This window comes from Oryx dammah, unplaced genomic scaffold, assembly GCF_014754425.2.
Source record: "Oryx dammah isolate SB20612 unplaced genomic scaffold, SCBI_Odam_1.1 HiC_scaffold_2, whole genome shotgun sequence".
Classification (NCBI taxonomy): Eukaryota; Metazoa; Chordata; class Mammalia; order Artiodactyla; family Bovidae; genus Oryx; species Oryx dammah.
In genome coordinates, this window is record NW_024070186.1 from 12275419 (window position 1) to 12299802 (window position 24384).

At 49.8% G+C, this 24384-nt stretch overlaps 1 protein-coding gene across 4 annotated transcripts in view; it reads right to left on the minus strand.

Annotated features, from left to right (window-relative positions):
* ADARB1 (adenosine deaminase RNA specific B1) overlaps positions 1-24384 on the minus strand; it is a 112131-nt gene that overhangs the window by 26326 nt on the left and 61421 nt on the right. For all 4 annotated transcript variants that reach the window (XR_005725283.1, XR_005725284.1, XM_040264948.1 and 1 more), the window contains exons 3-7: positions 10524-10598; positions 5820-6754; positions 2233-2347; positions 1344-1512; positions 587-735 (exon numbers count right to left, since the gene is read on the minus strand). Coding sequence is in view for 2 of the 4 variants with exons in the window: in XM_040264939.1 (XP_040120873.1) it covers positions 587-735; positions 1344-1512; positions 2233-2347; positions 5820-6754; positions 10524-10598 (1443 nt within the window). In the remaining 2 variants the exon portion in view is untranslated. The remainder of the gene's footprint in view (positions 1-586; positions 736-1343; positions 1513-2232; positions 2348-5819; positions 6755-10523; positions 10599-24384) is intronic.

The window sequence follows — 24384 nt, forward strand, 5'->3', positions numbered from 1 at the left end:
CCCCTGCATTGGTAGCGAGAAGTCTTAGCCATTGGGTCACCAGGGAAGTCCCCACATGTTGCTTTTATAATCAAGAAAAATAATGTAATCAAATGTTCTATTTGGAACAAATAATGCTTAAGCTTGTGAGCAGGGTTGTGGATACAAATTCCTATGAAACAACAGCAGGAACAAGAATGAGAGCTCATGGAGGTCAGAGCGAGGCCTTTCTGCCCATCGACACCTGCTTCTGAGACTTGGTCACACTCTCGTGATATTACAACCCTCCAGAAACGTGGACCACGATGTGCATTTCCAATCTAGAGATGTGCGTGTCATCCAAATTCAAAATCTGAACACAATTTTGTTTAATATCCTCACTCTATAATAATTTCTTGTTTGAATTCACATTTTCATTCATTAAAAATTTCAAGTTACTAATTGAGAAGAAAACTTCATGTTTTTATACATTCCTATCAGATCTACATCCAAGGTTGAAATTTTTGAAGAAGAAACGATATTAATACAGGTTTGTCCTTTTCTCTGTTACAACACAGTCATGAACTTTCTCGGGAAGCAGCGGCTGCTGCTGAGCCTGGCATGGTACCTTCCAGGATGGGTTCATGTGGTGAGAAGATCCTGGCGTCCCCGCAGGGGGAGGTGCTGATGTACAGGTGGAACTGGACATTTTCCTTCAGCTTGAAGCCGCCCCGCTCGGACTTCTCAAAGATGGATCTCTTTTGATCATCTTTGCTACTGAAAGGAGTAAGTTGCAAAGATAAACCTTAAAGCTGAACACAATCAAAATTCAGTCTCTCATAGCTTATGATGATTTTCAAAGGCCAGTGTTTTCAACAGGGTAAGATAAGCTTGCACTGGGGTATTTACTTGACATGTTTATGATAATTAGCATGGTTCCTGCCTGCTCACCAATGAGACAGGTCATCAGTACACAAGTAACCCCGTTCTCTTCATTTACAACCTCAGAACAGAAAGGCTGCGAGTAAGACATGGCCTGGGGCAGGAAGCAGTCAGACTCACAGTCAGCCGTCTGGACATGGTGACCTCCCCAGCACTTATTCCTGTACAAAGCAAAAGCCTGGGGTCTGGAACACAGACATGACCCCTCTGACTGCATGCACGGTGGGTATGTACGCAGGCATGTGAGTTATATAACTCAGCCAACTCTACTTGACAGCCTGAGCTTCAAGGGCAAAGGGTTCCCAACCTGTAACTCAGAAAGTTACTACGCTGAGAATTTTTCAGTGATGACAGACACGGTGAAACTGATGCAATACACTTTGATCGGAGGAAAATTTTTTTATGGAAAACAGTTTCCTTCACCCATTTCCTCGGACACTCACTTTAAGTAAAGCTCAAGCTGTGTGTAGAGAAACCTCAGCAGGGACCTGCGGGCTATGATCTCCGCGTGGCAGTCGTTAAGTGCGAGCCCCCGGTCACTCATGTACTCGCCGTTGATGCACTTTGTTCCCGTGGAGATGCTGATCACCTTGGCGTCCTTCACATCTGTGCCTGGAACATAGGAGAAACCATCTCGCGATTCCTCCCCAGGAATCGGCTCAGCCAGCTGGGCTGAGCGGATACTCCAAGAAGAGAGTGCCCCAAGACAGCCTCAGACCCAGCGCTCAGGAGCTGAAGGTCCTCTGGCCGCCCCAGGGACACAGGCACTGGCCGTGGTTGTGGTTCCTGCTCCCAGGAGTGGTCCATGTAGACACTGCTCAGGGGGTTCACTTCCAGGAGGTGGAAGAGGACTTGGGGAGGGATCCCTCCACAGCTGGGAACTTAAGGGCAAATTTAGCTGGGTTTCTGTTGCCGTCTCCAAGGGTGCTTCCCCCACAGAGTCTCTACGCTTGCGGAAGCCTTCTCTCGCGGGGAAGGGAACAGGGAAGCTTATCTGGCAACAGTGATGTGAACTGACACACCAGAGACGGCTACTCTCAGTGAAGCAAGAACCCACAGGCCTCCTGCATTTCCCAGACTCGCTCAAGATGATTCACGTAAGGTTACTGGAATCAAATACTAATACAGGACGCTTTCTCCAAACAAAACAGGTTAAACAGATGAAATGGTGAGGGAAAAAACAAGTGCAGCTCCTCCAGTTGCACACAGCAGACATTCTGAAGGAGAACGAAAAAGTCACCTTCTGCTCCTGTCAGAGACTTCTGTACACTGAGAGCGTGTCTTCTTCATTAAGTGTGAGAACACGCAGTAGACACACACCAACACGGTTACCTGTTGTCATGACGATTCCAGCAAGGACCTTCCTGCGCGCGTGGGGGGAGGCGAAGCTGTCTGTCAGGTCCCCAAACTTATCCAGCACCAGGCGGGCCACGGCATCGGCCAGGACCTGAGGACCAAGAGGGGGTCAGCGCCCTCTGGGGTTGCGTTCTGGGGCCTCTTCTCTGAGCCACACGGTAGGTCTGGCAAATGAGCGTGTGAGTGTGTGTGTGTGTGCACGCGCACAGTTTTTCCTCCAAGACATTTCTTGGAACCAGGCATCCGAGGGGCATATGAGGGCCTCTACAGATATGATGGCAGGAGCCCAGCCACGTGGGAGCGGCACAGAGTAGCTAAGGCCTCCCACCCCAGCCCTCTCTCCAGGGGGAACCCAGGCCCAGAGCAGCAAGGTCACCTGCCTCCCTCCCTCTGTGACCTGGAGCCTGCAGCCACACTCCCCAAGCAATAGGGCTTCTGACTGGTCACCTCAGGGTGGAGGCCAGACCGGCCCTGCAGGGGCCACTCAGGAAGGAAAGGGGAGTCAGAAGGGAAACCATATCTCAGCACCTCCCTCCCAAGGCAGCAGTCCACCTGCGCCTGTTACCTCCACATCTGAGACCAGAGAGCAGTACTGCCCAGAGCCCCGCAGGCGCGGGCTCTGTCCCCTAGCTGGGACGACAGGGGAGGGCTGCAGGGCCACTCGCGCGTAGCGCTGGCCGCGTCTGGGGGGCGCGCAGCACTGCACTTGGGGGCACACGGCTTCGAGAGTGCAGACCTGGTCCTCCTACAGCATGGACTGAGGGACCCGCTGTGTTCTGGGAACAATGCCTGATGGGAGGGGGTGCAAGGAGTCACGTGGGACCCACGTCCCAGCAGCTCACACTTGTCTCGAGTCCCCAGCCAAGCCCTCAATGAAACACTCCTGAATGGGCAGAATAGCCATTATCCTCACTGGCAGCTTATCCGGAAAGAACAGTCGTCAGGACACTGCCCCATCCTTGCACCAGCAACGAGCCCCAGAAGATGGTGCTCACGGCTAAGCAGAAGGGGAACAGGAGAGTGAGGACAGGGCCAGGACCCAACCCTGCACCCTCGGGAGAGGAGCAAGGTCGTGGGTGAGCACGAGAAAGGCAGCAAGACCGCGGACAGGATGGGAAGGGAGAGGAGCAAGGCCGTGGGTGAGCGCGAGAAAGGCAGCAAGACTGCGGACAGGACGGGAAGTGGAGGCAATGTGGGAGAGAGGAGACAGCGACCCCCTACAGGGTGAGGAGCTGCAGACAGGCGTCTGGGCTGCTGCCACGCCTCTGCCTGGGCAGTCCCCCAGCCACCATCCCCCTGACACACTGGCATGAAGCCCCTCCCTCCAGCTTTGGGGCAGACAAGGCCACACAGCAAACATACTCTCACAGTCACTGGGGACTGGGTGGGCTCCTGGGATGCCTTGTTTGGGCCATGTCCATCAAGTTCATGGATAGCCCTGTGCTCACCACGTGGGCAGTACCATCTGACTTAATCATCTCTGAATGCCACATGAAGGCAACATGGAAGCAACAAGTCCCTGGGACCAGGGAAGGTCCCCCCACATCCTTCAGGGTGACCCCAGGAAGACGGCAGGATGCCTCACTCCCAGAATGTATGTCTCAAAAAGGCCAACGAGTCCAGAAATGACGCTAAGAGGACCAACTCTCCGAAGGCCGCCCACAGGTCCGCCTAGGAGGGCATGACTGCATTCTTGGGTACTGCTTGAGGGCAGGGAGCCACCCTGGGGCCCCTGGAAGCAGTGGGGGGTGAGGGGGAGACAGTTCACCTCCCCAGACCCAGCTGGCCTGGGCCACAGAGGCAGCTGGGCAGGGCTGATGAGGCCCCTCCCAAGCCAGCAGCTCTACTCACTGCTCCCCACGGGTGTCACGGCCAGGACAGAAGCAGGCTGCCAGTGCACACACACGCATGCACACTCATCCCTCCCCCCACAGGTGACTCCCAAGCAGCTTTCAATGACCGCAGTCTCTTTACACGACTGCTCACACTAGGAGAAGGCAGCGCATGTCGGGAGTCTCCGTGGCCGCAGCATGGGTGAACCTTGGCTGAAAGACTGCATCAAATATTCAACTGGAAAACAAAGTCCCTCGAGAGCTGGTGCCCCTGATGTGTGCAATGATAAACGGACCAACAGTCCTTATAAATCATATAACAAGAGGCTAACATGGGAAGCAGTTACTTGTCTCATTTAAAAAAAAACCAGTAATATACTTTGAATATATTACTTTACATTGATGCTGTATTGGTTGCTTTCAGCAAAAAATAAATAAATGAATAAAGTTCCTTCCTTCACAGCTGAGAACTACTGGTCCTCAAGGGTCCCCCAAAGGCAGGACGGGGGTGGGTTTTCCTGGGGGAGTGCAGGCTGGCCTGTCAACCTGGGCTCCTCCATACCTTCTCATTACATCAATGTGTATTTTATCCTCAAACTGAATCATATGATGATAGAAAGGGTTAGAGAACAGGGTGAGACTTTCTCCCTGAAATAAACATCTTCACAATAGACCAGAGACATGTTGGATTTCCATGAAAAGAAGCAATAAATAACCAAACAGTTCTATAGTGTTGAGATAACTAAGCATTTCTCCTTCACTCTCCTCAGAGCACCCCCTGAAATGTCCCCTCTTCACCCTGAGATGACCCTCACCTTCTTTTGAGATGACATCACCCTTCACAATGAAATGTCCCTTCTCTTCACGCTGAAATGTCCCCTCCTCTCACCATGAGATGACCCATCTTTACCACAGATGACCCCTCCCTCACCAAGATGACCCTCCCTCACCGAGATGACCCCCCTTCACCCTGAGATGACCCCCCTTCACCCTGAGATGACCCCCCTTCACCCTGAGATGACCCTCCTTCACCCTGAGATGACCCCCCTTCACCCTGAGATGACCCTCCCTCACCCTGAGATGACCCCTCCCCTCTTCTCCTGATTTTCCTGCTCCGTGCCCTGTCCAAGAGCAAACTAAGAGCAGTGCCCACCTGTGGTTGAGCAGGCAGAGCTCTAGGGACCCCACGGGGACTCTAGGTGCAGAGACCCCTGGAAACCTGGGGCTCTGGATCTCTCGTGGGGGCCCAACACCCCAGGCCTTCTGGCACGTCCTCACCACTGTGGAGGCTTGGTCTCTGCCTGGACACGCTCCACAAGGACCTGGTACCTTGACCCCAACTTGGGTTTCAGCTTTCCTGCACCTGGGGTTCCATGTGAGACGTGGAGGGAGGAGACCGCTGAGCTGTGACAGGCGCAGGGCTCCGGCCCCTCTCCTGCCCTCCCGCTCCTGAGAAAGGCCCTGCGGGGTGTGGTCGCCACAGGGTGGGCAACAAGGTAAGGGTGCTTTGGCCTGCCTGCCGTGGGCAGCAACGGCCACAGAGCACCTGTCGGCGCCGGCCTCGGCTGGGCTCCCGTGCCCACACGAGCAGCACGGTACAGGGAAGGCCCCCTGGCAGCCTGGCTTACAGGAGCTCTCTCGCTGGGGACAGGGCAGTGGAGAAGCTGACCCCGACAGCCACACCTTGTCTAAGAGCGTCAGCCACACGCAGCGCTCAGCGGCTCTCCTCACCTGCGGCAGGTGCAGCTGCAGGCCCTCGCTGGGGATGGGCTGGCGAGACGGGGTTTGATCCAAGTGCAAGTTAAAGATAGTCGCCAGGGCAGACTGTGCTGCCCGGGCCTTGGCCAGCTTTTTGTTCCTCCCAGAGCCTTCAAAGAACTGGCCGTCAACGACCACGGACATGACGAAGTTCTTGGCGTGGCTCTCCCCACTCTCTGAGAGGAAGTCGTACTTGAGTCCCGGGCGCAGCTCGTTCAAGATCATCACAGGGTTCTTCCCGCTGGGCGGCGGGAAAGGCGGGGGCCCAGGCAGGGGCGGCTGGGCCAGGCCAGCGGGCACTGGGGATGCGGCCAGGCTGAGGTCCCCGCTGGAGCTGAAGGAATCATCGCCATTGGAGCCCAGGTAGAAGGGCACCTCCGACCTGTCAGGCGTCTCGAAGCCGTTGAAGAGAGCATCAGGGAAGTCGGCCTGGTCAGACGTAAAGTCCGCGTTGGTGGACAGGCTGCGGCCCATAGCCAGGTGGGCCTCGGAGGCGTTGGGGAACTGGACGAATGAGCGCAGGGCCTTCTCGGCCGCGTGCAGCTTGGCCTTCTTCTTCGTGGGGCCGGAGCCCTCGAACACCTGTCCGTTGACCTCGACGGACATGAGGAAGAGGGGTGCGTGTACTGGCCCCGTCTGCGACAGCAGCGTGTACTGCAGGCCGGGCTTGATCTCGTTCAGCTGCATCAGCGCGTTCTTGGGCAGTGCGGGCCCCGGCGCCCTCCTCCGCTTCTTCAGGCGGAACTTGGCATGGCCGTTGCTGCCCTCGTCCAGGGCCCGCTTCCTGCTGGTGCCCCCGCCGCCCCCGTTGGAGAGCGGGGCACCCTCGCCAGGCCCTGGGGCGCTGCCGTCCTTGGGGGGCGCACCGTCCAGATTGCAGTTTTCCTTAACATCTGTGCTGCTCGAACCTGCGGTGCCCAGAAAGAGTAACTTACAACGCCTTCGTTGCAGGATCTTGTAAATGCAAAATTTATAGATTCCTTTATCTCTCTTTGTAACTGGTTAAGTGATGTGTGCTTATATATTTTATTCCTGGCTGCACTTTTAACCACAGAACTATCAGTCTACACTGGAACGAGCAATTTGATGTTCTGCTAAATAATGGCTAATCCTGTTTCTATTTAGTATCAACGACTGCTTTTGCATCAAAAGGTGAATCTTTAAGTCATCTTTTTCTATGAGAATATTCTGAAGCATCTAAAGGTATCTATTCAAGTTTATCAAAATGTGGAATAAACTAATCCAAGACCTTACATTAATAATCTAACATCAGTATCAACAAAATGCCTTTTATTCTAGCATTTCCTCCTTTTCAAGGCTGTTTCTCATACTATACCCATACTGGGCTTTCAACTGCAGCCTTTCCAGAAGAGAAAACATGATTTAAAATATGCATTCACCAGTCACTTAGTTTTTCTGGTTTAAAATATTCAATTAATATGTGCAGTTGTTTGATTTGGTTCATGGATAGGTCTTAGAAAACTGTTTATGTAAAGTGTTCTGGCCTTTTAGAAACTATTTTGAAGGACACAGCTTCACTTCTGGTGCTCAGTTAACATTTTTTCAATATGTTATGGGGACTGATTTGTCTCTGAATCCTTAATACACCCCATGATAGAAAAAAACATACAAGGCCAGACATGAAGACTGACACGCCAGTGGTGGCCACAGCTTCCTAACTTCCTGAGGCTGGCAACGTGCTCCTTTTTAGAAAAACAAATATTTGATGAAATTACAAAATAATTTGGCTCTACTACCTTTTAAAGGTAGTTTATTTTTACAACTAATAAAGATAATTTTTAGAACTCTAAAAGTTCATGGCAAAATAAATATGATTTTAACTTCAAAAAAAATGGTAATAAAAAAAGCACTCACTCTTCCCTTTAGGTTTATCAAGCTTTTTGGAAAAGAGAAAAAGCAGTAACTTCTTGTTTTCCTGGTTAGCTTGCATAGGCCACTGGCTGCAGGAAGCATAAGGTTAATGACCACCGGGCTTTACAATACTGTTGATGTGAGTGTATTTAAAGCCCTACTGCTAACTTTTGAGAATCCACAAGTATTTTCAGCAACGGAATATAGCTCACAATCATAAGCTGGTTGACAGGTGCCCCATCAGGTGGCCCCCGCTCCATCTCCATTACTTAACGTGAAAGAAGATTCTGACTATGCTACGGAGGCCATTTCTATTCCTTAATGTGAAAGTAGATCCTGACCATGCTAAGGAGGCTGAGGATAGCCGTAAAGACCTTCACCAGCTGGACCCATGGGAGGTACTTAACATGGCAGCAAGTCTGGGTCCCCGGCTGCCAGTGCCCACAGTTCAAGTTCCTGGGCTCCCGGGCTGCCATCCTCACTGAGATGCGAGAATGGTGCTCATGTAAACTCAGCCACAGGGAGACTGACTCTATCTCTGCTATGGCTGAGATTAAGACACTGCTAAGCCTTCCCTGGTGGCTCAGACAGTCAAGAGTCTGCCTGCAGTGTGGGAGACCAGGGTTCAATCCCTGGATTGGGAAGGTCCCCTGGAGAAGGAAACAGCAACCCACTCCAATATTCTTGCCTGGAAAACCCCATGGGTGGAGGAGCCTGGCAGGCTACAGTCCAGGGGGTCGCAAAGAATTGGACACGACTGAGTGACTTCACTTTCACTTTTCAAGCCTTCCTAGGACTCACTGCCTCCCAGGTACACCTGGCACACACACCACTTTTCCCAGTTGACAAAGCTGACGGAATGAACACTAAATTTTCATTTATAACATCCTCCAGCAAAAGCTCAATAGGTTACTCCTTTCGGTGCTCAAAGGAAACAGAAGGTTAGAGAGGGCAGAGCGAGACAGAGTTTAGATTAACAAGTGAGCGAGAGCATGGCACACCGCATGGCTGCGTACATCCTCATGTTACTGCCAAACAGAATTATCAGTAAAGAAGTCAAGTCACGGTAAACATTCTGACATGCATTTAATAAAATGTTCACACTCTCTGAAACCAAAGCTTTCCTTTAAGAAATAAAAATAGTCAGTGCTGATTATAGAAAAATACACTTTCTACAAGAGAGTTCACATGAATTCTACATTCTCATGGGCTTCAGTTCACATGGATTCTATGTTCTCATGTGCTTCAGAAGCTCGCAAATACTACTCATGCTCTACTTTCCTAAAAACGCTTCTACACAAAGGCAAATAAAACACCAGAAATGCAAGAAGACATCCCACCCTCACAACTCTTCTTAGATAGATGTTTTCTATTTCCATATCATGCTATTTTATTTCATAAATGTGAATACTAATCATGATAAAAATGATTCATTGCTTTCAAAATGACAGAAAAGTATGGGTCTGGCATTTCAGTTTCAGCACTAGAACCAGCAGCTCAGCTTTCCAGAAACTGTATTCAGAAGGACTCTTTATCTGGTAACTGACCCCCAGAGCAGTATGGGGACGGTTACATAACCTAGAGCATTGTGAAGCTTCCTCCCAAACCCCACGACCAGCACCGTGGACAACAGCTCACAGTCCTGACGGCAGGGGGAGGGCTGCATGGGTGACAGTGGGCGTGGGGAGTGAGTTGGCCCCAAAGCCCCCCGAAAGTGACTGCTGGGGCAGCAACCTGGAGAGAGTGCGGGCAGCCAGAGGCCGCACGAACGCCGCGGGAGGACGCACTGCCACGTGGCCCGAAACCACACCTGGTCACGTCTTCTCATGCCAGGGTCCTGGGGGTGGCCTCCCACATGAGGGCACACAACTGCAGGGTCACCCACAGAGACCCAGCAACCCACGGTACCCACTATCCTCGGGGACAGAGGCCTGGATTCTGTGAGCAGATAAGCTAACCCCAAGGCCTCAGCTATAGGCTCTGGGTAGGCCGCAGGACGCTGGGCTGAAGAGTGTCCTCATCCCGAGTGACCGTTCATCCCTTACACCCATGGGTTCTTCCAGGGACACCTCAATACACACAGGTAACAGGGAAGGAGACACATCACACACACCGGAACTCTCAGGTCTCTGCTGTGACCTCCCTACAGGACACGCCCAGCCTCTGTGGGAACATGTAACCTTACCTAACTGCTCTGCTACCCGGGATCAGTGACAAACAGAACAGAGAAGTATGTCTACTGACTCTTTACGGGGAACAGCGTCAAGGGTGGAGCCAAGGCCAGGGAAGGCAGTGAGGAGGGGCTTCAGCCAACTCCAGCCCTGAGGCTCATCAAACAAGACCAGCAGGCTCGTGTGAGCCCTTCCCTCAAAGTGCAGGACAGCCCACAGCACCTGAAGATTCTAGGCACTGTCACCTACACGGCCAATCTCAAAGGCCACCTTAGATTTAGACAGATGGAAATCAGGGCCATTGTTATGAGAAGCACATAGGGACACGAAGCATGTGGCTTTATGGCATGTGTGCCTGGAGGCTGGGCCCCGCTTTTCAGCCATGTGCACTGGGGGCCCAGGGTGAAAACAAGAATAAAAATTCAGACAAACCGCTATAAGGAAAACGCTCACAGCAGACTCCGAGACCTACTGTAGAGAATATATGAAAATTAAACACATGCTACTGTGAACAGGCTGTATCAAAGAAAAAAAATCACCCTCCCCAAATTGGTCCCATTGCATAAATTTACAACACTAAGATTTTAATAGAAAAATGAGCCACTTGACACTACAGGATAGGCCTGGATCTTACTCATGTTTTCTTCATCTTCTACATCCATGGCAAAATACTTTTGAGGGTTTCTTGACTGGCGGAGGCTGTTTCTGTCTGAAAGACATCAAGAAGACCACACTGAGTGTACAAGTAATTGAGTAAGTCTCCTCTGTGGGAAAATGGAAAAACAGGATGGTTAGGTCTGCCCTCTGGACAGCATTCTGAGGCTCCCACGTTCTGAGTGCATACCAAGAACCTCAGGGTCCCAGCCAGGACTCTGCATCTGGGGTGGGGCTGGGGCAGATTTCAGGCCACGTTGCAGAAGGCAGCCTGGATTCTGGGGTCAGGACCATGGAGAGCTCCAAGCCAGGGCAGGGTGAGGACCTATGCATCCCAGACTCCTCACCAAGACAGACCCCAGACAGTACTCAGGCCCGGCTGCCACGTGATCTCTGCTCTGGGGAGACTTCAGTTTTTGGGTCATAAGATAAAGCTGTGGAGCAAGAACAAACATGCCTCAGCATTCACCCCACCAGTCCCCTCTCATCTTGAGCAGCATCACGTGGATGACATTAAAAAGCAAGTAATTCCTCAAATCTGATCTAATTTCTTAACCATGTATAACCTATTATTTTGTTGGCAGAAGAAACCACAGGAAATCCCCAAAGAACAATTATTCCAATTATATAATTTTTAACAAATTCAGGAGTTTCCTCTTCCTAAATATTTTGGCTGTACTTTGCAAGATTATACTAACGTGTTTGCTGCTGTTTGGTTGCTAAGTCATGTCCAACTCTGAGGACCTGAAGGACCACAGGATGCCAGGCTTCTCTGTCCTCCACTATCTCGTGAAGTTTGCTCAAATTCACATCTATTAAGTCAGTGATGCCATCCAACCATCTCATCCTCTGCCACCCACTTCTCCTGCCCTCAATCTTTTCCAGCATCACAGTCTTTTCCAATGAGTTGACTCTTCCCATCAGGTGGCCAAAGTACTGGAACTTCAGCATCAGCCCTTTCAATGAGTATTCAGGGTTGATTTCCTTTAGGATTGACTGGTTTGATCTCCTTGCTGTTGAAGGGACTCTCAAGAGTCTTCTCCAGCACCACAATTTGAAAGCATCAATTCTTTGGCACTCAGCCTTCTTTACGGTCCAACTCTCACATCGTACATAACTACTGGAAAAACCATAGCTTTGACTATGGTGGCAAACTGATATCTCTGGTTTTTAATATGCTGTCTACATGTGACATAGCTTTTCTTCCAAGGAGCAAGTATCTTAATTTCATGGCTACAATCACTGTCCATAGTAATCTTGGAGCCCAAGAAAATAAAATCTGTCACCGTTTCCACTTTTTCCCTTTCTATTTCCCATGAAGTGATGGGATCAGATGCCATGATCTTTGTTTTTTGAATGTTGCATTTCAAAACAACTTTTTCACTCTTCTCTTTCAACCTCATCAAGAGGCTCTTTACCTCCTCTTCACATTCTGCCATTAAAGTGTGTTATCTGCATATCTGAGGGTGTTGATATTTCTCCCGACAGTTTTGATTCCAGCTTGTGCTTCATTCAGTCCAGCATTTTGCATGATGTACTCTGCATATAAGTTAAAAAAGCAGGATGACAATATATAGCTTTGATGTATTTCTTTCCCAATTTTGAACCAGTTAGTTGTTCCATGTCCGATTATAACTGTTGCTTCTTGTCCTGCATCCAGGGTTCTCAGGAGACAGGTAAGGTGTTCTGGTATCCCATCTCTTGACGAATTTTCCATAGTTTCTTGTGATGCACACAGTCAAAGGCTTTAGCAATGAAGCAAAAGCAGATGATTTTCTGGAATTTCCCTGCTTTCTCTATGATCCAACTGATGTCGGCAATTGAATCCCTGATTCCTTTGCCTTTTCTAAACTCATAATAAAGAATCCCATCAAATTGCCACTGAGGAACAAAAGAGATTGGCAAATTTTGTAGTAACAAGTTGCTTTGTATACAAATTAAATTGTAAATCAGTAAAAGGCAAATTTATTGCTTTTAAGAAAATGGTCACTAAATCATGCTTATATTTTATACATCTCTCTCATATAACACATATACAAAATAGTTTCCGTGACAATCATTTGTTAATAACATTAACCCTTACTGTGTATCTGGCAAATACACAGTTAAATGAGTTAAAAGTAAACGGGTTTCTGTTTTTTGGCTGTGCTATGTGGCATGTGGGATCATAGTTCCCCAAGCAAGGGTCAAACCCAGGCCCCTGCAGTGGAAGCAAAGACTGTTAACCACTGGGCCGCCAGAAGCCCCTCTGAGTTTCTATTTAGACTCCTTTATTCAAGAAAGTGTTTCAAATAGTTTTTAAAGTATTAATATTTTATATTCATGAATTACTTGAACATATATTTTTCTAAAAATTTACTATAGGAAAAGCACAGTACTGGATACTATAAGAACCTAAAATGAATCAGACAGACTTTGCAACTGAGAAACTTAAATAAAAATATTGTCTGGATAGCTGACTATATTAAGGAATACTTTTGATCATTTTAGGTGTGGAAATAGTGTTTTTATCTTTTGTGATATATACCGAAGTGCTTACAGATGAAATGGTACCTGGGATTTATTATAAAAGATGATGCAGTGCAGTGGGAGAAAGTAGGTACAGATTAAACTGAGGAGCTGGCAATGCTGGTCCTGCCGGGGGCGTGCGGTTCAGGCTGCAGTTCTGTACTGGTGTGTGATTTAACCTTCCCACTATGGAGACTGTTAAAAGTAATTCCCCTGAGATCTAGAATGGACATGAGTGCTGACCGCCCCTCACCGCGGGTGAGGTATGGGTGCTCTGAGGAGCCTCGTGCGGTGGCTGCACTGAGCCTGGAGGGGAGAGGCGTTTGGGAAGCACAGAGGCTGGGTGAGAAAGGACTTGCTGCTGAGAGACTCGAAAGACCAGTCCTGGAGGCAACCACACGAGCTGTCCAAGCACCCTGCTCTCTCTGGCTGAGAGCTGGACTCAAAGCGGGCAGAGGGGCTCATGTGGTGGGAGGTCAGAGGGCATGTCTGTCCCCTCCCCTTCAGCCCGACTGAAAACCCCAGACGGCGCAGCACAGCACAGCGAGAAGGCTTGGGCAAGGGGTAGAGGAGAGGATGGCAGAACAGCTGGGACCTGAGGATGGTGTGGCTGTGAGTCCCCATCGCCACCCCAGACTTGGAGCTGAAGACACCAGCAACCTGGAGGCACCAGTAGGCAGACCGAAACTCCCAACAAAACTGTCTCTCTGGCCAAGGGGCCAGGAGAGGCCCTCCCAGCAGGACAGGAGACCGACAAACGCAACTGCCCCACTCCAGCCAGACCCAGCCTCCCACCCAGCAGGAACACGGGGTGGGGGAGCCTTGAGTCCCATGCCCTCTGGGCTGTGACGACCCCTCCCACCCCGCCTGCGATGCAGTCAGGGAGAAGAGGTGGGAGCCTGGACTGCCCCCACCCCGTGGCACCCAGGTGCCTGCCCCCTCCTCTCTGGGGTGGTGCAGGAGGCCCCACCCAGCAGTGCCAGTGGAGGCTGGGGAGCCCGGACGTGCACTCCCACCGGCAGCAATGAGGCAGGTCTCCCCTCCGTTACAGAGGCCACGAGAGAAAGCAGCTGAAACAGAGGTTCAAGCAGGATTCGGATCCGGGAACATAATACGTCCAGGTTGCACTTGAAGTCACTCACCAGACTGAGAACCTCAAACTGAATGAACGAAGGCAACAGCTGCCTACCCCAGGACGTCAGCATTATCTGAGAAGGGCTTTCAAGCAGCAATCAAAGCAGAAGTGGGAGGAATCAGTAACCAATCTCAACACAGCCTATACAGCCCCCATCACCAAGACAGACAGGCAGACCACACAGAACAGAACAGGGGACTCGGAGACCAGCCTGCACAGCATACCTGCTCACTGCTGGCAAAGGCAGATAAGCCACGCAGTGAGGGGAAGATGGCCTTGTCCACAGACAGCGCTGGGTCAACCAGCCGTCTCAGCTCACACCCCAGACCGGTGCTCAGAATGAACCACAGGCTTAATACAAAGCATAAAACTAGAAAAGTTTCACAAAATCATACCCCAAATTCAGAACTGGGCGAAGAGTTTGCAGACTAGCCATCAAATCCATAAAAGAAGAAAATGATAAATTGGAATCCGTCAAAATGTAAGGCTTTTGCTCTGTGAACAACTCTGTTAAGAAGATGAGAAGACCAGCTATGGACTGTGAGCAGATATGTGAAAACCACGCAGGCAACAAACAGAACATAACTCTGAAGAGCAGAACACACACTCATGTGAGAAAGACATTTCACCAAAGAGTGCACACAGACAGACACACAGGAAATGATGTCCATCGTCATCAGCCACAAGGGAAAGGGACTAAGAGCCACACACATCCACCACACTCCCACGAGAATGGCTGAAGCAGAGGACCGACGACCCAAAGGCCAGTGGGGACGAGGGGAACTGGATCACCACACAGCCACCTGGGAACCAGTCTGGTGGGTTCTTAAAACTAAACACAGACATCTATCCCAGAGAAATGAAGACTTACATTCACATTAAGAAGAACAGTGTGGGCGAATGTTTACAGCAACTTTATTCATAACAGCCCCAACCCAGAGACAACCCAGATGCCCTTCTGCAGGTGCCCGGCCGGACACACTGTGGCTTGTCTACACCAGGAGCACCATAGACAACAAAAAGGAACAAGCCGTCAACACGCAACAACCTGGATGAGTCTCCAGAGGACTCAGCTGAGTGGAAAAGCCAACCCAAAGGTCACATGTTACACCTATTTACACACTGGGAGCCTCGGGCAAGGCAGGCTTGAACTGCGTGGGTCACTCAGACACAGATTTCTCTCACTAAACGCATACTGCCCACTGCACACCTCAAGGCCGGCTGAGGCCAAGGACAAGGACACAGAAGGCCGACAACCCATTATATGGGTTTTTGACGGCAGCTCCGGTCAACACCCAACCCTGTGCAGTTCAAGGGTCAACTTTCAAGGGTTCCTAAAATGAGAAAATCATAGAAATAGGGAGCAGAGCAGTGGCTGTGGGGGTCAGGGAGGATGTGGGCGTGGCTACAAAGCACAAGGGGGTGGGGGTCCTGGTGACAACAGACGCTTTGGACCTCTCCCCGGGGTCTGCCTCCCACTGAGACCGCACACCGTGTAAAGGGAACACAATTCCCCTGTATTCACAGATGCTCGTGAATGTAGGTTCTCTCAAAATAAAAATGTTGATTGAAAAGTAGGCAGAAGGTACACAGCATATTCATATGTAACTGATCAGTGACTGGTGTACGGAGAGGCTGGCTCCCCTGGGGTCTAAGACAAGAGGAGCACACTCTGGCAGCAACCATGACAGACAGGCTGAGCCACGGGGGTCCTGTGGCCCCAGAGCGCACTCGGTCTACAGGACATGCCTTTTTTTCCTGCTCTTTCACACTCAAAATGTCTCACAGTAGAAAACAGTCAGGCTGTGCACCGTGCCGGTGAGTACGCGTGTAACAGAATGGAGGCCAGAGACCTCTTGCAGGGCAGAAGCTGGCACTTCCAGCTTGCACAAATGCCAGCTTTCATACTGAAGGTTATAAAACAAGGCAAAATAGCAAATACAAGCACTTCAGAGCATTTTACATAACCGTTTTTCTTTCATTCTGAAAAGCACCTTGTATGGCCTGGACCACAAACACCAAAGAATGAAAACCCCACCAAAAATCCCATATGGACAAAATTCCAGGAACTCCCAGTTAAAGAAAAGCTCTATTTGATAGCAACATTCGAATAATTTCTTCATTTTGCAGGATTCCCCCAAAGCATTAAACAGTAGGCAGGGAGGTACGGAAAGACTATTAAACTTGGCATCAAAAGACCTGGGATTTCAGTTTAACTTGGTTCCAGTTATAATTTCAACTTTCCTTTTTTAAAGTAGAACTAGACACACTGATGCTAAAGTTTATGTGGAGAAATAATCAGATTTGAATAATCAGGAAAACTCTGAACTGAGGAGCAACGAGGTGAGGCTGGTCCTCCCAGACTGGAAAGGATGGAGCCCCAGAATGTGCTCACGGCTCATGGACGCAGAGCAGAGAGACAGACTCAGGACAGAAGGGCTTCCCCACCACTGACCAATGCCCTTTATAACAAGTGGGGCCAGACCTGGGGTGACCCCTGGAGGAAGAGGAGGCTGGAGCCCCCAGGGCCCTCGGTCAGTGTCTGTGTTGGTTCCCTGTGGGTTTGCGTCTGACTTCCCATAACGCCACCCAATGGCAAAGCTTTACTTTCTAAGTGGCTGGTGGGTAGATGGTCATCTATTGTGTGATTCCTTACACACCTGTAGGTGTTTCTGATGTAAGACAAAGTATAAATAAATACGTAAACTACAGCATTTCTCTCCGCATCTTATCTCTCACTGTGGAAACACCAACCTGCACACATGCTTCCCCTCCTTTGGTGAAAAGAAGGTTTTCTGGAATAAAACATGAAGAACAGGACTTACTCACATTAAAGATGCATCAGAACATGAATTCTTTGTTGAGCTGGTTAAGAAAAAAAAAAGCTATCTTGAGGAATTCACTAAAAATTTTAAAAATGTTAAGAGAGACAGTAAGCTTGACAAAACTTACGAACAATTATTACTCATTTTAATCTACCTTATGCTCTGGAAAGGATGGTTTTGAAAAAGTTTTACATATTCTTAATGACTGTTATGGGTTTCAGTTAGGAGCCATACACTACAAAATTTTAAAGAGAGAATTATTCAAATGAAGATTCTTCATGTTAATTCTTTTTACTATAAATCAATCAACTTGCTAAGGGGCTCCCTGGTGGCTCAGATGGTAAAGAATCTGCCTGCAATGCGGGAGACCTGGGTTCAATCCCTGGATTGGGAAGATCCCCTGGAAGAGGGCATGGCAACCCACTCCAGTATTCTTGCCTTGGAGAATTCCAAGGACAGAGAAGACTGGCGGGCTACAGTCCATGGGGTCACAAAGAGTAGGACATGACTAAGCATAGCATAGACTAATTTTGCAGCTATGGGAAAAAATTGAATGCTGATTTGATTATTTATTTAACAAAGGTGATTGAAGTACAAAATTCTTTAATTTTAAAAAATAATCTCAAATTCAACAACTTAATCATGCATGTTTAGAAAATGCATTCATGACTTGTATTTTGCTTCCAATATTTTGCTTTCTAAACAAAGTAGTATCACTAAAATATTCAAAACAATCAACTTATAATACTTTACAATAAAATATTTTCCTTTCTAGGAAACCACCCAAATAATAGATGTTCAGTTCAGTTTCCCTTTAGAGACTCAGTACACACTGAACATGGTAAGGCAGATTGGGTACAACAAATAAGGTTCAAGCACTACTTTCAGAAAATGTCGTTTTCCTAGTGAAATGCAACAAAGAATAATTAAAATATGCACAGCAACCGACAGGAAGACTCTTAGAAGCAGTTATATCAAGCTTGCAGAATGCGAAGTTAATACACAAAAGACAACTGCTTTCCTACATACGAGCAATGAACTAGAATTTGACATAAAAAACAATACTGTTTACATTAGTATCACTCCCCCAATGAAAATTTAACAAAATATGTAAAAGATCCATATGAGGAAAAGTACAAAACTCTGATGAACAAAACCAAAGAACTAAATAGCGGAGATATAATCCAGAAAAACTCAACAATGTCGGTATCGGCTCTTCCCAACTTCACCTATAGATTCAACAAAATCCCAATAAAATCCCAGCAAGATATTCTGTGGAAATCAACTGACTTGTTCCCATGTTCATATGGAGAGGCAAACAGCCAGAGCAGCCAACATAATATGAAGAAGAACAGAGGGGCCCTGGCAGCCTCTGACTTCAAGACTTTCTGTGTATACAGCTATGGGAACCAAGACAGGTCTGAACAAAGACAGTGGAATAGAAGGACATGTGCTCATCTCCTCCTGCAAGAGCACCAAAATCACAACTAGCTGTTGGACCACCATTGACAGAAGGACACTGGAACCCACCAAAAAAAGATACTACATCCAAAGACAAAGAAGAGGTGTACAACCATAGTAAAATCAAACCCCATACCTGTCGGGTGGGTGACCCACAAGCTACAGAACCAAAGAAGTTCCCCTGCTGTTGTGAAGGTTCTGAGCCCCACATCAGGCTTCCCAGCCTGGGGATCCAACAGAAGGACTGGGAATGCCCAGGGAATTGGGCCGAATGAACTTTTGGGCCAACCCAATACAGTCCACAGACCTAACCCCACGTTTATTTTAGAATTTCAAATATCAGACGAGGGTGGCTCTGTCCACCCCAAAGGTCCCGCACTGGAGGAGCTCCTCCCCAGGGAGCCTGGTCCCCACTCATGCTGGGGAGCCCATCAGTACAAGCGCAGTAACACACACACACACTTGTCACGGTCAATTCTGGGAGCCCCAGCCCTCTGTCCACAACTGCTTCTCATCAGCGGTCAGCAACTTCCCCTCCCTGTATCCTCTCCTGGCAGACATGGCGCCTCCTACTTGTGCCAGAGACGGGCTTAGATCCTTCCTTCCTGAGGCAGACATGCACAGGGCACTTTGGGTGGCCCGCGGCAGAGTGGTCTCCATGCCTACCATCCTATCACCCATGCCTGCACACACAGGCCCCAATCCTGGTGCTGGCACATGAGGGTGCCAATAGCTATTTGTTGCCTAGGTGGGTGGGCAGGGGGATGAGTGGATGGACCGAATGAATGAGTGAATGGGCGGGTGAACGAGTGGATGGATGGAAGGATGGATGCCTGGGTGGGTGGGCAGGGGGATGAGTGAATGGACCGGATGAATGAGTGGATGAACAAATGGATGGGTGGATGGAGGGGTGGGTGGATGGATGGGTGGGTGGATAAATGCTCTCCCTCCCTATGCCTCCCCTCACAAGGAGGTGTTCTCTCAGCAAGGCGGAAGCAGGGAAGGAGCCCAAAGCCTCAGGCACTGTTTGCATCTCCTCCATCTCCGAGGGAAAGTCGGCCCAGTCTCTGGTGCCCTGTCCTCTGGCGGTACTCAGAGGCGGCTCACCGCTGTGGGTCTGGGATTCCATCTCTACGACAGGCCCCATGCCCATCCACTTCTCCATTCTGGAAAGATGGGGGCGCCCAGATGGCCTGAGCACAGGACAGTGACCATCACAGAGCACACAGACCCAGCAATCACTAGGGAAGCCCGTAACCCCAAAACACTGGAGCCTGTTCACATGGGGTTCCCCCACCCGTTCTCGGCAGCAGGCCAGGAGTGGAGGAGGTCACAGTGGAGCTGGCGGCACTCCTCGGGGCTCTGGGGAGGCTGGGGTGTGCTCCACTGCCCCTGGGTGTGACCTGGGCTCCAGCCCACCTTGGGCCTTGGGCACAGTGCCCACCAGGGCAGCAGCGTCTGCCTCATAGGTCCTGGTTGGTGGTTGGTAATTAAACTGCACATCACTCTCTTCTAACTGCCATTCACTTCCTGATGACTGAGTTAATCCACCAGAGTCTCATCCACAGCCACAGCCAACACCTGCCTTGTGGAGGGGGTGACCACAGGGATAATTCAGGATCGGTGAAAAACCACTGAGACCCCATCACTACTGAGAGCAAGTCGCCTGCTGCTATGCCGTACTGACAACCAATGACATTCAAAAAGCCACATGTCACACCAGACTTTACATGTGACTGGGAGCACTTTAAAATTATACAATAGTAAAGACTACATTTCAAATCCTGTAAAACTCATCCCATAAATGGCAGGGCCAGTCCTAATAACACTCATAAATTTGAAAGGCATTTTTATTAGTTTCAAACATAGGGTGTGTGGTAAACAGGAGCAGGCATTCACGTGTGCCCCACTCATCAGCAGTGTCCACAAAGAGTGTGCACGCATAGCGACGTGCAGTGAGCACTGCTACATCTCATTACCCTCAGCCTCCCAAGATGCTGGTCTGAAAATGCAAACAGCTTTCCTACTACAGAAAAGATTCCAGCGTGCGTGAAGACATTCAGAATCTGTGTACGGTGGGGCTAACGCAAACCACGTGAGTTACAGCAAGTTCCAAATGATGACACAATTGTTCTTACACTTCTCAAAACTTTCTCCAATTTAAATGTCTAGTGATGAAGGACCATGGGAAAAAAGGTGGCAAGTCTAAATTTAGGGTCTTTGGATGAGAATTCTTGCAGTTTGGGCTCCTGCCTTTGTCTCAATTCCCTGCTGCTTGTCTTCCTGCCATCTTGCTCTCCCATGCCTGACTGATACTGTCACCCAGATGTGGGGTGGGGGCAGCAGGGATGCGCTGAGAGGCAGCACCCACGTGCCCTCGGATCCTGGACAAGCACGTGGGCACGGCACCCCTAGAGGTCTCGCACTGTGAGCCAGCCCCACTGCTCCCACTAATGGATTGTCTGTGATATCGAAAGACTGCCAGTATCAAGATGGGTTTCCTCCTCCTCCTCTTGGGAAGCGCACTAAAAACTGAGGCTCATTCTATTTCCTGGAGAGGTCACTGTCTCATGCTGCAGAAGACCCCAAAGATGCAGTGCCCCCGAAAGACCCTTTGCAGCCCTGTCGGCTGCTGGGTAACGAGGTGGCCCCCAGAAAACACCTGGCTTTTTCCTCAGGAGGGGTGTCTTTGCACTGATGACGTTTTCTGTTAGTTCACGCACATTACATGGAGACAGCAAATTCTCAACATCTCTTAAAGCAGCGATTTGCCCCAAAGCCATGATTGTGTGATTTTTATAGTCAAGGGCAACTTCTGAATCTGGCGTTAAGAAAAAAATAATGATTTTAACATCTTAACACATTAAATTGAATTAAAGACCGAAATCATCTGCAGTGGTGAATGGAACACTCTCCGCGTTTTTAAAAGGCAAACACGTAACAGTGGCAAACAGCATGAAGAGCAGTTTTAAGGTTGGAGAAGTCAGTAAGGAAGCGTGGCAGGAGAAGGGAAATTACAGAGCACCCATCTCTAGAGGGAGAATCCCCAAGGACTCCAAGCTGCACACTTCTGAGATTCCATAAACATCTTTCTAAACAATACTTTAAACCTGGAAGCCAACGGGATTTCTAGACATGTTTTTAAAATCTGCCTTTGTAAGCTGGCCCCTCACTGACATTCTATGAAGTGCCAACAGAGAAAAAGAGGAGGGCTTTAAATGGAGAGTTGGAATCACTGGCATCAATAAGATGAATTCACAGCACAACTCAGAACACATTCCCACAGCGCATTTGCATCCAGGATCTGCATTTCAGAATAAGAGGACAACTCACCTTTCCTCTCGGAGCGTCTCCTGCGCCTCCTCTTACACCGGCGGCCCCTGATGCTGAGAACGGTCCCCATAGCCTGGGCCCCCGTGATGAGCGAGCCAGCCCGGGGCAGCCCGGCCCTAGTCTGGCCCCGCCGCCACTGGGGTGGACGCTCAGCCAACCCTCGGAGCTGCACAGCTGCGACAGCTGCCCGGGGACACGTGGGAGGGCGGCTCCTTCCCTGCCCCAGGCTCACTCATCAGAGGCAGACGGAGGGGCCACCAGCCAGAGGGTGACCCGGGACTCTCAGCCCTGAAACACAGGCAGGGACATGACCCTGAAAGGGGAGGAGAGACATGCTCTCCCCGGCAAACAATCCGACCTGAAAAAGCCCAGCATCTTCAAACACACAGAACCCTCAAGTAATGAAGTAGAACTGCCAGGAGACCAGTTCACAAAACACACTGCTCAAAGTAACGCAGCCAGGCAGCACACACAGGGGGACAGGACCCCGTCTGGGGACACTGCCGCCGACCTGCATATGGGCAGCCAGGCCAGGCAGTGCCACTCGCCCCTTCCCATGCATCCAGGTGCACAGGCATGCGTGTGCGTGCACGCGCACACACACACACACACACAGTTACACACCCACGCGCACACACAGAGAGGCACATCTCGGGGTATGGGACCCCCGCACTCGGGCTGGCCAAGCACAACCCATGCCCTTGGGCCCCCTCATCCAGACAGGCAGTGTAGACACTCTCCCACGTCTAGGGGGTCCTGTCCTCCGAACAAAAGGCGGCTGCAGCCAGGAGGACGTGAATGGCACAGTCCTTCAGCCAAAGAAAAGTCAATCAATGTGTCAAACTCTTCTTTACAACATGACTGACTGTGTCTTGCAAAAAAAAAAAAAAAAAAGTTCCTTTCCCGGTAATGCCAGCATCTCTTTTACAACTTAGTATTCCAAAGGTGCACATGAATTAACACCGGATTCACCAATTGCACACAGAGCTGAGCCATGTCTTGTCACGTCGAGCAGCTCCTCTTACCTTAGACTTGTGGGTGTGCCCATCCAAATGTGCCCCACAGAAGAGGTTGCCCTGCACAGCCCCCTCCCCAAGGCTCCAGGCAGAGGGCACTAGGGGAACAGAATCCACCCCTGGCCTGGGGTGGGGGTGGGGCGGAGGGACCAGAGTGCAAACCCGAGTGGTGGGCCGGCTTGGTGGGCAAAGCCCAGGGACTGTCCCCAGCCTCAGGCACAGCCGTTCATGCTGCTGATGGAGGCAGTCATGCTAACTCTGACGTCCTGGACTCTGTCCAGTATTTTTCCATGTGGCATCCATACACCACATGGCACATTACTTTAACTATATTTTCTTTTTGTTGATGCTCTGCCATGGGGAGAGGCCTTGCTGACCCCAAGAGAGACTGTCCCTCCCCAGCGAGCAAATTCTCAGAGACAGCAGAGGGCTCAGCCAGGAGCAGTGTGAACCCCAGTGCCCACCTCTCCCCGGACCCCCCTGCCTCAACCCAAGGCCCTCGGGCAGGGACCTGGCCACCAGAAGCCACTGCTCCAGCCCAGAGCCTGCCAGCACGACCCAACCTGGTCAGTCCTGCGTGGCTGACTCTGCCCTGCCTTGCTGTTCCCACGCTGTTATTCAGCTGCTAACACAACAAAGTCATGTCCAACCCTGCAACCCCATGGACTGCAGCATGCCAGGCTTCCCTGTCCTTCACCATCTTCTGGAGTTTGCTCAAATTCATGTCCATTGAGTCAGTGATGCCATCCATTTCACCCTGTGTCATCCCCTTCTCCTGCCTTCAATCCTTTCTAGCATCAGGGTTTTTTCCAATGAGTCAGCTCTTCACATCAGGTGGCCAAAGTACTGGAGCTTCAGCTTAGTATCAGTCCTTCCAATGAATATTCAGGGTTGATTTCCTTTAGGATTGACAGCTTAGATCTTCTTGCTGTCCAAGGGACACTCAAGAGTCTTCTCCAATACCACAGTTCAAAGGCATCAGTTCTTCGGCGCTCAGCCTTCTTTATGATCCAACTCTCACATCCGTACATGACTACTGGAAAAACCATAATTTCAACTATATGGAACTTGGTAGGCAAAGTGATGTCACTGTTTTCTAATACACTATCTAGGACTGTTATAGCTTTTCTTCCAACAAGCAAGTGTCTTAATTTCATAGCTGCAGTCACTGTCCGTAGCAATTTTGGAGCCCAAGAAAAGAAAATCTGTCACTGTATCCACTTCTCCCCCATCTATTAGGCGTGAAGTGATGGGACCGGATGTCATGATCTTAGTTTTTTGAATGTTGAGTTTTAAGCTCTTTCACCCTCATCAAGAAGTTATTTAGTTCTTCTTCCCTTTCTGATATTAGACTAGTGTCATTTGCATATCTGAGGTTGTTATTTCTCCTGGCAATCTTGATTCCAGACTGTGACTCATCCAGCACGGTATTTCACATGATGTACTCTTGTGGTTCAGCTGGTAAAAAACCTGCCTGCAATGTGGGAGACCTGGGTTAGGAAGATCCCCTGGAGGAGGAACGGCTACCCACTCCAGTATTCTGGAATGGAGAACTCCATGGAC